A 14915-nucleotide genomic window follows, 5' to 3' on the forward strand; every position below is an offset into this window, starting at 1 on the left:
CCCTATGCTTCAAATAAAGACGTGGCTCCACGACACTCATGTCCATCCAAATATATATATATATATATATATATATATTTTTTTTTTAATTAATATTCCTTTTCTATTTCTGTAGGATCCACATGCTTGATCTTGCATGGTAATTAATTGGACTCTAGGCACCATTCAACTGCAAAATTCTCAAAGTCCAAGGATGACGTTAGTGATATATTTGATTTATCAAATTGTGTCCCATACATTAATGTATGGACTTTTGTGATTTCATCTTTCTTTCCAAGTCGGCAACTTCCGTTTTATAATGTTCGTCACATTTTATATAAATAATATATTTACTTTAATATACACTCTTTTATTCATCTAACTTATCCATCACGACTCCCTTGTTGACTTATACTTATCATATGTTTCAGCCATTCATTTGGATGAGGCAAATGTGACAAAGGTTAGACAATAGTATAGTATTATTCCAATAATTTTATTAATTCAATCAATTTACGCTTATATTATTAAAAGTAAACCATAAGAATTTATACACTCTCCCCCTCTTCCCTCAAGCAATATAATCTTGTTTCTGAAGACTAACTAAAGTTTAGAAAACTCCATAACAAAAAGGAAAAAGGAATTCTCTTATATCCTCAAACGCAGTTATTTTCAAAACTGTTTTCACACCTAAACTATCCACTTGACTATTTGGATGTTTATAATCAAGTAGCCAGTGTTCTTAATTAAAAAATGAAAAACAAAAAAAAAGTAAATAGCTAGAGTTTATTTAAAATGCTTTCATGTAATTTAAAAATATATATATATAAAAAATATGATCATAATGGAAATCAAAACTACGTCCTCGTGATTTTATTATCCCAACTTCTTTCTCCCTAATCTTAGTGATTTTATGTAAAATACTTATTTAAGTTCAAACTTTTACTGTAAATAAAGAAAGAAAAATTATATAATATCAAAATGTTGGCTCTAATTACTTTTTTTAAAATCCTAAATGATGTAGTTGGACGATGAATTAACTATCACACTAGCTAGTTAGTTATCACACATTAATTGCATTGGATTTTGATAAGCCCGGGAAAAGTTGGCAAAAAAATTGTCTCATCATTTATCTTTATTTTCACAATTAGAAGTATTATACAATGTTCATAATTTCTCTCAATTCATGCAACATTATCCATGTGGGTGGTACAATATCATAAAGGTAACCTAGGGCAAGAATTCCTTATAGATAATGTAGGTGGCTTGAAATTGCATGGGTGTTGTAGTGCTGACTTGACCATTTGTACATTTATGCATGCATCACACTTATTTGATGAATTATATTTGGGGATAATATGGTTTTAGCCCTTTTAAAAATTTTACAATTTCGTTTTAGTTCCTCGAAAAGTATTTTCAATTGATATATATATATATATATATATATATATATATATATATATATTAATGTGATATACATATACATATATATATATATATATATATATATATATATATATTATAAAATTATGTGTAAATTACTAAATTGTAATCATTTTTTTTGGTAGATAAATTGTAATCATTTGATTATATAATTTATTGTTATTTAACTTTTATATAAAATTTACACCCAAATATATAGTTATAAATTTTAGTTTTTCTTGATTTGCATACTTAATACAAGAATTTGAAATCGCATATTAAACTAAAGTAATCCTAAATCAGTCAATGTACGATGTTCGGTGGTTTGAGATGTAAAAATCATTGAAATGATCGAGCATCATTTTTCTTGATAAAATATTTTTCGTACAAATGAAAACTTTTTACTGAAAATTACAAATAAATATCATATATTATTAAGATTTAATAGTTAGATGAATAAAATTCATATTTTATATAAAACTACTTAACAATTTTAAAAATAACGACATATCCAAAGGATGCAGCCAGACCCAATGCAGTAGCTAGCAAACCTTTTAAGAGAAAGATTACTATCAAAGAAAATGAATATTGTAAGCCGAATGTTGCCTCCTTTGTTTGGTTTGATATTGATAAATGATAAAGATAAATTATATTTTGAAGTTGATAAACTCTATATTTAAAATGTTGAATTTTATAACATCATATACTTATATTTTATATTTTAAAAGATATTTTTTTTTTGGAATGTAGAGTTTCTATAAAGTCGAATTTAACTTGTTTTTCTTATTATCTAAAAATTAGGATGATGATTGTATTTAAAAGTATGATTAAATAAATTTTTAGTCTCTCAATTTTTTTAAAATTTAATTTTTAGTTTCTTTTAATTTTTTTTGTCAACTTTTAGTCTTTTATTAAATTTTTTTATCATATAAATTAGTCTTCAAAAATAAGTTTTCTCTATTAATTATTAATATATGCTAATAAATAATAATTATTGATATTCACATAACTATTTAATAGATGTCAAATCATATAATATATATATATATATATATATATATATATATATATATTTTGTTCATGACCAAACATTACTTTTTTAAAAATAAAAGACATTATTAAAACAAATATTCACCTATGTAACCATAAAAGAATAGTAAAATTATACCTGTGATATATTTAACATCTATTAAACATGTGATAATCAATAATTGAATCAATTATAATTTATTAACACATATTAACATTTGACAAATAATATTAAGTTTTAAAGACTAATTTATGTGATAGAAAAATTAATAGAGAATTATAAAGTGAAAAAAAAAACTAAAAATTGAATTATTAAAAGTTGAGAGACTTAAAAAGCTATTAACCCTTGAAAATATATGGTGTGAGTGCACCATGTGTAAGCTTAGACAACGCCTTATACGAGACACTTATCTTCTCCCATGGTTGGGACGGTAAGATAAGAATGCATATAAGACAACTCTCGAGGACTTCGAAAAATTATTGCTAGTAATTTCCACACTATTTTCTCTAATTTGTCTTTTTATCCTTTTTCTCAACTTCCTTTTCATGGCGAAGAGAACAAAATTGAAACTTAAAGACTCTGAACTACTTAAACTCCTACTAGCTACCAGAACAATTTTAGTGGGTTAACTCCATTTTTATTTTCTTATAATAACTTCTTTTTTAGATTTTTTTTAAACAAAAGATATCTTCTAGTTAAGAGCGAGAGGTTTATTTCTTCTAGACGAGGAAATTAATTTATATGGATTTATTAATTCATTTAAGAAACAAAAACAAATATTTTAGAAGACGGGTACTTAATATTTTTAAAAAATTGAAAACCATTTAATTTTTAAGTAAATAATACACTCTCTCTTATCCTTTAATAAGATCCAAATTTAGAGAGTTGTTTATTTATTTAATATAAGAATCAATTTAAGTGTCTTTTGCAATAAATTTTTTTTTATGAGAAACACGCTTGATTAAAGTCATTTCTCTTATATTAATTAATAGTTGTTAAAATAAGAATCTCATTCATGTTCAGTATAATTTTGAAGAAAATAAGTTTAGGATAATTTTAATAGTATCAAATATATTAATCAATTTTCTTAATTATAGTGAATTGGGAAATTGAATCTTATAAAAAAAATGATAGAGAATGATAAATACATTAATTAAGAGAGGGTATATATGATAATGACCTTCTCATATGAGAATAAAAATAGTTAATTTTAATTCATAAATTAAAATAACTAACTTAAATTAAAAAATATTACTTAAAATTACAAAAACAAAGTTACAACATTTATAGTAATAATGTCAATAATAATAATGATAAGAACAAAAATAATAATAATAATGAATTAATAATTATAATTGTATTGACAATACAAATTAAAATAACAGTAATAATAATTATAATGATAATAACGATGATAATAAAAATAATTATAATTATGTTATAATTTAAAATAATTTTTTAAATTTAAATTATTTATTTTAATTTAAAAGTTAAAATTGATCACTCTCATTTTCATATTAAAAACGTCATGGAATAATAAATACATTTTTATTGATTTTTGAAATGTATATTGTGTAAAAGAATTAAGTGTTTCCATACTTTCAAGAAAAAAATTCTTATTAAATATTGTTTTTATTTTTCTTATAAATTTCGTTTTCTTCACCAACACTGATTTTATATTAACCTTTTAAATTATTAGAATATTCAATATTTGCCGATGCTTCCATAGTCCTCTGTCACCCTATCTATTCTCTGCTATAAATTCACCTCTCTTGACTTCTACCTCACTCCCTAATTTCACTTAGTTCTATTTATTTTGTTCCACACAAATTTGTCTTTAGTCCATTCTCCTTTTTGTTGATGAGTTTGTGTGTTGGAGAGAGAAAGAGAGGAAGCATAGTTAAGCTTGACAACATTAGAAGAAGAAGACAAGAAGATGGAAGGAGGAGTAGCACAAGTTGATGCCTCAGCTTTCAAAGAATGCCTGTCTCTGTCTTGGAAAAATCCTTATGTTCTGCGCCTTGCTTTTTCGGCTGGAATTGGTGGCCTTCTCTTTGGCTATGACACTGGTAAATTTCACAACCTCTATCACCTTCAAACTCAACTCTCTGTTTTCCCCTGCTTTCAAAACACTCTGTTTTCCTCTGTTTTGATGGAAATGTGTAGGAGTCATATCTGGGGCTCTTTTGTATATCAGAGATGATTTCAAAGCTGTGGATAGGAAGACTTGGCTTCAGGTAGTTTTCATCTCCAAGGCTATGTCTTACACTACAACCCTTGTAAATTTTTTTATTTATTTTTTTTCACTACAAACTTAACACTAATGCTCCTTACTTTGGCTAAGGATCACATCATTCAACGACAACCTGCATATAAAAATTAGGGTCGATTCCAAAACAGAAATAATTGTTTTTTAAATGATTATTTACGCATCTTGGCGCTAACGATGTTTCCAATGAAATAAAAAAATAATTGTGTTTGAATATTGTGTTCAGGTTTCACCTAATGATCAAATATAATTAATAATAATAAGATAACACGGGTTTTTTTTTTGTTGTTTTTTTGTTATCATGCATTCAGTAACAAAATTAACACTTGATATTCCTAGAAATTATTGAAACTAAAAACCTTTTTTAATTTAAAAAATGTTTGCATTCTTTATTTGATATTTTTAATTTTTAAAAAAATATTTATACATCTATGTATACATATTGTAAAGAAGATATGAGATGGTATAACTATTTTTTGTTTTCACTTTTAATAGACTATTATATTCTTAAGAAAAATAAACCTCTCATATTTTTTGAATATTAGTTGCAATTATCAAAATGGCATTGTGTCATTTTACTAATCTTCCTATGTATTATATTATATGAATAAAAAAAATACTATAAGGAGATATATTGAAAATTGAGTGTGATAATGCAGGAAGCTATAGTAAGTATGGCCCTTGCTGGAGCAATCATAGGGGCTGCAGTGGGTGGGTGGATTAACGATCGATTTGGAAGGAAAAAGGCTATTGTTCTTGCAGACACACTCTTCTTCATTGGGTCTGCTGTCATGGCTGCAGCTACCAATCCATCTATTCTCATTGTTGGTCGAGTTTTTGTTGGACTTGGTGTTGGAATGGCCTCAATGGCATCCCCATTATACATCTCAGAAGCTTCTCCAACCAGAGTTCGAGGAGCTTTAGTTAGTCTCAATGGCTTTCTCATTACTGGAGGACAATTTCTTTCCTACCTCATCAACTTGGCCTTCACAAAAGTAAGCATCAAACTCCATGATTAAGTATATTAATAATAGATCTTAATATTATGAATTTTTTTTTTATTGCTGATCTTATTATGAATATTAAAACACAAGTCATATGAGTTTTTTTTAAGTATTCAATAATATTTTAAGTAATCAGCTGATATTAAATCTTGATCATTAATGATTTGATATATGGGTCAAATTTAGTCATTTTATTTGAGATTGACTCAAACATGAGGTTAATAAGAGTAAAAATCCTCTCCATTTCTTTCATTACTAAAGTTTTAAAAGCATAAATATCATATTTCCTAAAGTATGCATCAACTTCATCAACTATATTTAAATTTTTTTTTTTAAAGTTTAGAAAATAAAAGAAATGGAAGGAAAATGAAATGGAGAGGATCCATTTTCGGTCAATAAGACAATTGCTTTAGTCTCTCTTCAAAAAAACAATTATCTTACATTAATATTTATATAATTTTTTTCAAGGTTCATAACTCAAAAATCAATTTTTATATTCTTAAAAGTTCACTTAAAAAAGTTTATCTATAAAAGATATACAAATATAATTATCTTTTTAAGGTTCATTGTTTAAACATTTTTATTTTCTTATCAAAAGATATTATTATTATTTTTTAAAAAAATTACTTTAAGATTTTATTTAAGCAAGCCTAACAATGTGTTGTTGGTTTGGTCTTGACCTCACTTTTGTATAAAAAAATACTCTTCTTACTAGATAAATCTTCTGTGTGTGAGAGAGAGAAGGATTGGAATACAACCATATATGAATGATCATGATTAAAAAAAAAATTAACCATTAATGATAAAAACTAATGATTGATACTTCTCTCACTCGTGTAAAACAAGTTATTAAATTTGATATTTTCAATGAATCTTTTGGTCATTATTTTTATGAGCTATATTTTTTTAAGAGAAAGTTTTATATATCGTTATATTTTGGATATTTTTACATACATATTTGTATTAATATAATATTGTCTATATTGAAATTAAACATTTTTATTTTATTTTTGTTCATTATCCAAAAAGATCTTATTCTAATAGTTTGTGTATGTTGAAAAATCTTTGTTTATCTCCTTATTTTAATGATATGAGACCATGCATATATTCCAACAATTTCTTCAATGTATATATGCATGATATGATTCATTCTTATTCTTCGAGACGATAAAACATATCTCAACTTTTAAATACATTATGGTATAGAAATTATTGATGATCAAAATTAGTGTTATATGTGTATATACCTTAATTGTTTGATGATCATTTGTTCAGGCACCAGGAACATGGAGATGGATGCTAGGAGTAGCAGCAGTACCAGCTTTGATACAAATCATATTAATGAGTATGCTGCCAGAATCACCGCGTTGGCTATTCCGGAAGGTACAATCAATCACCTATTACATTTCATAATTGCATGTAGTTAATACTTTTCATAAAATAGTTATCATTTTTGCCTTTTCTTATTGGCTTTCTATTGAATAAAAGGGAAGAGAAGAAGAGGGTAAGGCAATTTTAAGGAATATTTATCCACCTCATGAAGTTGAAGCAGAGATTAATACACTGAGGGAATCAGTTGAAATGGAAATCAAGGAAGCAGAGGGCACAGATAAAATCAGCATAGTGAAAATGTTGAAAACAAAAACTGTGAGAAGAGGTTTGTATGCAGGAATGGGCCTTCAAATTTTTCAGCAGTTTGTGGGAATCAATACTGTAATGTACTACAGCCCTACCATAGTTCAACTAGCTGGTTTTGCATCCAACAGAACAGCACTTCTTCTGTCACTTGTCACATCTGGACTCAATGCATTTGGTTCTATTTTGAGCATATACTTCATAGACAGAACAGGAAGGAAAAAGCTTGTGTTGTTCAGTTTGTTTGGTGTTGTGTTCTCCCTCGTTGTTTTAACCGTTGTGTTCCATCAGAGTACAACTCACTCCCCAATGGTTAGCCCAATTGAAACCTCTTACTTCAGCAACACTTGCCCTGATTACCATACATCTGTGAACCCCGGTGCATGGGATTGCATGAAGTGTCTCAAGGCTTCTCCAGAGTGTGGCTTTTGTGCTTTCGGAGCCAATAAGGTAAACATAAACATGCCCTCTTATTATATGAATTTGTTTAGGAAAAAACTTAAATGGAATATCACAAGTACAGTTGTTTTTCCATTAAAATTGAAGTTTGACCTTGATAATATATATTGAAATTTAATGAAATCATTTATTACACATTATTGAAATGGAACTTTGTTTTTTATTAGACAATGGTACCAACATTCATAATATTGTAAGCTTTATCCATCAATTATTGAGAAAAAAGACTATACACGGATATTATGATCAATCATTTATGATTATTTGATGACTTTCACAATAATTACCAACTACCTTGAAAGTTATACTAATAATAATTTTTGATTGATCGACAATGTAAAAACTTTACACTGATAAACTAATTATCCCATGAAATTATTATAATCTTTATTATTGAGTTGTAACACTTTATACCAATTGTGAGCAGCTTCTACCTGGGGCATGTTTGATCTCCAACGACACCACAAAGGATCAATGCCAAAATGAAGATAGGCTATGGTACACTAGGGGGTGTCCTAGTAAATTTGGATGGCTTGCAATAGTAGGTCTTGCACTCTACATTATATTCTTCTCACCTGGGATGGGAACTGTGCCATGGGTTGTCAACTCTGAGATTTATCCTTTAAGGTATCGAGGAATATGTGGAGGAATGGCATCTACATCGAATTGGATCTCAAACCTTATTGTCGCTCAGTCTTTTCTATCATTGACACAAGCTATTGGGACGTCATGGACATTCATGATATTTATATTCATCACCGTTGCAGCCATTATCTTTGTTATTATTTTCGTGCCAGAAACTAAGGGACTTCCTATGGAAGAGGTGGAGAAGATGTTGGAAAGAAATTCTCTCAACTTCAAGTTTTGGCAGAGAAGCTCTCACAATGGAGAAGAAGTACCAACACAGAAGACTGAGTCAATTTAAGTTTATTGTGTTGTACCATTTTAATGTTGGAGTGTAATTAACTAAGTATATATGTAACTGTAAGTCCATGTTAGATTGGAGTGTAATTAACTAGTTTGTGTGAATGTTACAAGTTAGTATTTGTGATTGTTTTTGAAGGTGTAAAGGATTTTCTTTTTGAAAGAGCAGATGAAAATTTGTTAAGGAAAACCATCGGGTATTGGTATTAAAAATAGGTATATGAGACTTTTACTTTCTTTAAGTTAAAAGACTAAAAATATTTTTTAATATGTCAAATATGATTCTCATCCCTTAAATTATTCATGTTTTTTTCTCGAGATAAAATAGTAACGATTTACACTAAAATCACAGTAGATAATATTTTTTTAAGTTTAATGAGCTTAACAATGTAATAAACATAATATCAAAAGACTCAAAACATAAGAATTACCTAATGTAAACATATAAATAATTTATTAAAAATATTAATGATTAAATCTATCATTTTTATTAAGTTACTTTCGTAAAACACTAAATGTTAAGAAATAATAATTAAATATTGCATTACTTGATTAAATATTTTAAACAAATAAATTTATAGAAGAGGAAATTAAATCAATTATAAAACGTGTTTTTTTTATTTATAATTTTACCTTTCAAAACATTTTAATCTTAAAAATTCTTCAATCCAGAAACATGATAATATATTTTCTTTCAAAAACTAAATTGTATAAATTAAACTAAAAAGTGGGTCCTATAAAGAGAGTAAATATGGATTAAAAAAATATATATGTGAAGTTAATTTTAAATGTCCTTAAAATTTAAAGAAATGACATGTGTCAAATTAAAGTGGGTACAATAATTTGTAAGAAGATATCCGTAGATAGTCAAAAGAGACAAAATCTCTAACTAGTTCTTTTTGTCAAATGAAACAAGATTTGGGCTAACCTAACTGCATCTTTAATTGGGCTCAATTTTTTGGATCTGCTTTCCTCGTGGGATGCCAACAATATCCATTATTTCTAAAGTTGTTGACCCAAAAATAAATAAAACATTTGTATCCCAATTCCCAACCAAACATAAGGAGGATTGACAAAATTATGGTTTTCTCATGTTTATCAAAAGATACTAAAATGATTGGCGCACATTGATTATGTAACTAGAATCTTTATTTATGTTTCATCCACAATACTAAAAAATAAAGTAAATGGAAGATTAATAAAGCACTATGATCGTTTAATTAGTAATGGAGAAAAATGTATATAATAGGAAATTAGGAATAAGCATATCGAAAGACAATGAGGCTTTAATTATAATGATTCTACTCTAGTTAGTCCTCTACCACATTTCATGCTGCTTTGAATAAGTCTATAAAAATAGAGGTTTATATTCATTCGTCTATTCTCTATTATTCTCTTTTATAACTTAATGATGTTTTAAATCAACTTATAAATTTGTCACTTTGTCAGTTTAAGGAACGAATAATTAAGTTTGGTATTATTATGTGATCCACTCGTCTGATGCTGAATTATCCATGTTACCTCTATAATATGACCCTAGTATCATGCAAAAACAAACATAAAATAATCAAGTTATTTTACACCTAAATAATCAATTTAAAAAGTATTATTCATCTCTTCAAAAAAAAAGTATATTCTCTCAAACGAATCATTTTTGGCCATCGAAAAAAAAAAGAAAAAAAAAAACAAAAGAATCATTTCTGAAATCGAACTTTGGCTCCAATTCAAAACACAACATACTTATTTTTTACCCTATATTGACCCAAGGGAACGCTTTACGAAAATGAACTATTTAGGATACTGATTCATCTATAGAAAATTCAAACTTCAATAGTTTGAGCAATCATCCAAATAATTAGTTAAAAAGTTATATGAAAGACTCTTCCATTATACAATCCGTTCAAAATAAGATACACTGGTATTTTAGCTTATACAATATAATATTATATATAATATAATTAAAAATTATAATAATTATATATAATAGTATATTTAAATATATAAGTTATATTTAAATTAAGTATATATGAATATTTTTAAATGTGTAAATTATATTTTAGATTTATAATAAATAACTTGTATTATAAAAAATAAATTTTAATTTACTGATAATTTATTTTAAAATATTAATATTTAATTAATAAATAATTATGATAAATAAAAATCGAATCAGATATAAAATTTTAAAAAAAAATTCTATAAATCATCTCGTTGAAGAAAAATGTATAAAAATACTTTTGTGTAAAATGGATGTTTGTATTTAATATATAAGAATTCATTATAAATTGTTGATGTATTCATGTAAAAAAGGATAAAAAAAAATTAATTTCATTTAAGTTATTGAGTTTAAGTTATATAAATATTAAAAATAGGTGTCAGAGACTTTTAATTTCTTTAATTAGTTTTATTATTTTATGTCTAATTAATTAAGATTTAAAATAGTAGATAAAACATAAGGTCTAAGGAAAAAAGAAACACTATTTGGAGGGGATAAAATACGTTTTGAATGCTATCTTATATATAGCATGGAAAATTAGAAAAAGACAATAATTCGAGGCCATGCCTCATTCTCCCCTAGCTATAAACTTTGAGAGGGAAATGAGAAAGAAAAAGATATATATATATATATATATATTATATATATATATATATATATATTCTTCTATTAATTTTTTCTATGGATAATCTATCCAATTAAATTTGACATATTTCACTTATTATATCCGTGAAACATCAATTATATAATTTTGACTTTTTAACTTTTCTTCTTCATTTTTTTTTTTTTATATATAATAATTTCTTCTTCATCCTTTTCACAATCTACTCAGACAACTCGTCAGAATTTGAATTTTTTTTCGACACCAAAAATTATAATTTATTTGAAACTAATGATATAAATTATTATATTTAGGAAATACTTTTTAATTTTAATAAATGACTACAAAAAAAAGGGATGACATTATGTGAAATATATCAATTATTTTCATCTATTCATATTTCCCCTTTTTAATAAATATAACAATGTTAAACTAGGATTCAACACCAAAAAAAACTAGGATTAAATTATTTAATTTTTTTTTAAAGAATTACCTAACTATTTATAGAACGTTGTAATATTTTCATCGTGTAGCCTCACACCCCTCTTGCCCTTTCACAAAAAGTACTATCTGTTGTATTTTATTATGTATTATTACAAGTTGATATATATATATATATATATATATATATATATATATATATATATATATATATATATATATATATATATATATATATATATATATAAAGGATTACTTTTAACAATGTCAATTGATTTGTACAAGTGATACACTGATACCCAATATAAACAAAACATAAAAATTATTAAAAAAAAATATTATTTAATGATTAAAATTAGCATTTTTATTAATTTATTTTCGTAAATCATTTATATATTAAGAAATAATTAAATATTGTGTTAATAATTCTTCAATACAGAAACATGGTAACTATATTTTCTTTAAAACGTAAAGAAAATGTATAAATTACATTAAAATGGGGTCTTATAAAGAGAGTAAATATGGATCAAACAAAAAGAATCTGAAGTATTGAATCTTTTTAAGAGTTGAAAAAAATGATTTTTCTTTTCATTCGAAGTTGAGAAATTACGTGTCAAATTTAAGTGGGCAAAAGAATTCGCAAAAAGAAAAAAAATAGTAAGAAGATTTACAAAGAAAGTCAAAAGAAACAAAATTATTTATTCTTTTTGTCAACAAGACTTAGGACTTGGGAGTAAAACAGGACTAACATGCAACCTAACTGCATATTTGACTGGCCTCAATATTATTATGAATCTGCTTTCCTTGTGAGATGACAACCATGTCCCAGTATTTGTAAGGTTGTTGACCAAAGTATTTGTAACGTTGAATTCCAACAAAACATCATGCATGGCATCCACGAAATTGTGGTTTTCTCAAGTTCATCAAAAGGTTCTATTGTACTAAAATTCTTCGCACATGTTGGTGTTATGTAACTAGGAATCTTTATTTAACTTACATTCACAATAACAAAGAATAAAATGCAAATTTAATAAAGCACATGTTGGTTATGTAACTAGGAAGATTTGTTTTAATTTACTTTCGTTCACAACAATAAAGTAAATTGAAAATTAATAATGCATTCCAATCATTTAGTTATCTAGGATTTTTAACAATTAGTTTTTTGTTTTCAACGGGTATTTGTCAATCCATAGAATATTGATTACATTATTGAGAATCATACAGTTGAAGAGTTTTTTTTTTACAAATATCATGAATCAAACACGAGATTTTTTATTAAATAAATTGTTCATGTAATAAATGAATGTAAATACCTAATTATTATGTCAACTCATTGTATTAGGGATTTATCTTAGTTTATTTTTATTTATCGATGTGATTTATGTAATATTCTAAAATTAATAATTAAAAATAAATTTATACTTATAAGATGTGTTTCGCTAGTAAGATCTAATTCAATTTTTTATATGTAAATTTATAATATTAATAGATTGCTTTTTCCAAAAATTTAATAATACTTTTGAGAATGACATTCCCTAAAAATATTATTACAGGAAACACTATTTCATCAATAAAAATGTTTAGTAAGTACTTATTATTCTTTAGAATTATTTTAAACTTTTTAATTAAATTCTCAAAAATATTATTAAATTCTTAAAAAAAGCAGTCAATCATTACAATAATTCACGTAAGTACTTATTATTCTTTAGAATGTTTTTAAATTTTTTATTAAAATAATAATAATATTTTATACTTAATAAGCTTTAAGTGAGAAGTTATAATAGAAAATAACTTCTATTGCCGTAAGAATATAACATTTTCATCCTTTCACATTAAAATAGAAAGATGACAAAACATATGTAATATATAGATTCCTGATAATAAATAGTGTTTGAAAATATTTTTATAACTCGTACCAAACATTAAAAATGTTAAAAATTTCACACTCACATTTCTAATAATAGTTTTATAATTCTTGAAATAAATACATTCTAATTCTAAGTTGGATTCTAATAGATAAAAGAAATTATCATTCAGAAAGTAATAGAAAATTTTTTATATATAATATAGGAATAAATATATATAAAAAAAGGCTTTAATTAACATGATTCTACTCTAGGTAGGCTTTATCACATTTCATGATGCTTTGAACGAGTCTATAAAATAAATTAAGGTTCATATTCACGTGCCTGTACTGTATTATTCTCTTTTATTAACTTAATGATGTTTTAAATCAATTAAATTTGTCACTTTGTTAGTACAAGGAAGAATTACAGCGTGTATTTGATTTTTATATTTCTTCAAAATCATTTTTAGTTTTCAAAAATTAAAAAATGAGCTATTAATCATAGGTTCCTATAAATAGCCAAAACCTTCTTATTATGATATCCACGCTACTCAATCACCTTCAACCCTTTTTTTCATTCCCTCTTAAATTTCCCAACTTACACAAACCATACAAAAATTCCCCCAAGCCCTTAAATATTCACTCCGTCTAGTCCCATATACTCTAAATAAAGAAATTTCATCATTTTCTCACATTCTCGCCAAAACTAAGGTAGGGGATAAGGAATTTTATCATATTTAAAATGAAGAAATATAATTTAAATTGAGCCATGTAATAACCTAATCCTATTTTGTTTAATTATTACCATTTTACTGCCTATTTTATTGTTATTTATCGAATAGATTTGTCATTGTTGTGAGTTTTATAATTATTTAGTGATTTTATTATTAAATGATTTTGTTATTATTTGTATAATTATTGTAAAACTTTATTAATTAAGAAATTCTTATGATTAGTTTAATTGGTTAGCAGTTGTTTTGAGTTAAAGTCAAAATTGACTAAATTTAGGAAAAGATATATAAAGTTTTCTTAAGATTTGAATCTCATAAATTTATCTTCTTAAGAAATTTAGAGAGAAGTTAGAGAGATGAGCTTTGAAGCTAGAAAAATTTCTTTCCTTCTATTGATTCCATAGAGTGTGTAGATCCTTTTCCCAGAGTTAGATTGAATAGTCGTGTTGAAATTCAAAATTTCGGGAGTTGAGAATTCTCTTTTTCTTCCTTTCTTTTCTTTCTTGGGAATAATTTGCAGTAAGGGAAACTTGTATATTGATCATAGTTGTATTCTTTATGTTGATTGTAACTTGAAT

The 14915-nt window shown here is 25.5% G+C and overlaps 1 protein-coding gene across 1 annotated transcript; it reads left to right on the plus strand.

The window, feature by feature from the left end:
• Window positions 1-4182: 4182 nt before the first annotated feature.
• Window positions 4183-8890, plus strand: LOC109819270 (putative inositol transporter 2). Its single transcript, XM_020384944.3, has 6 exons — window positions 4183-4500; window positions 4598-4668; window positions 5360-5695; window positions 6980-7087; window positions 7193-7789; window positions 8226-8890. The coding sequence occupies exons 1-6, from the start codon at window positions 4368-4370 to the stop codon at window positions 8721-8723; spliced, it is 1743 nt and encodes a 580-aa protein (XP_020240533.1). The 5' UTR covers window positions 4183-4367; the 3' UTR covers window positions 8724-8890.
• Window positions 8891-14915: the final 6025 nt, after the last annotated feature.

The sequence above is a fragment of the Cajanus cajan genome, chromosome 2, assembly GCF_000230855.2.
Source record: "Cajanus cajan strain Asha chromosome 2, NIPB_CcT2T_4, whole genome shotgun sequence".
Classification (NCBI taxonomy): domain Eukaryota; kingdom Viridiplantae; phylum Streptophyta; class Magnoliopsida; order Fabales; family Fabaceae; genus Cajanus; species Cajanus cajan.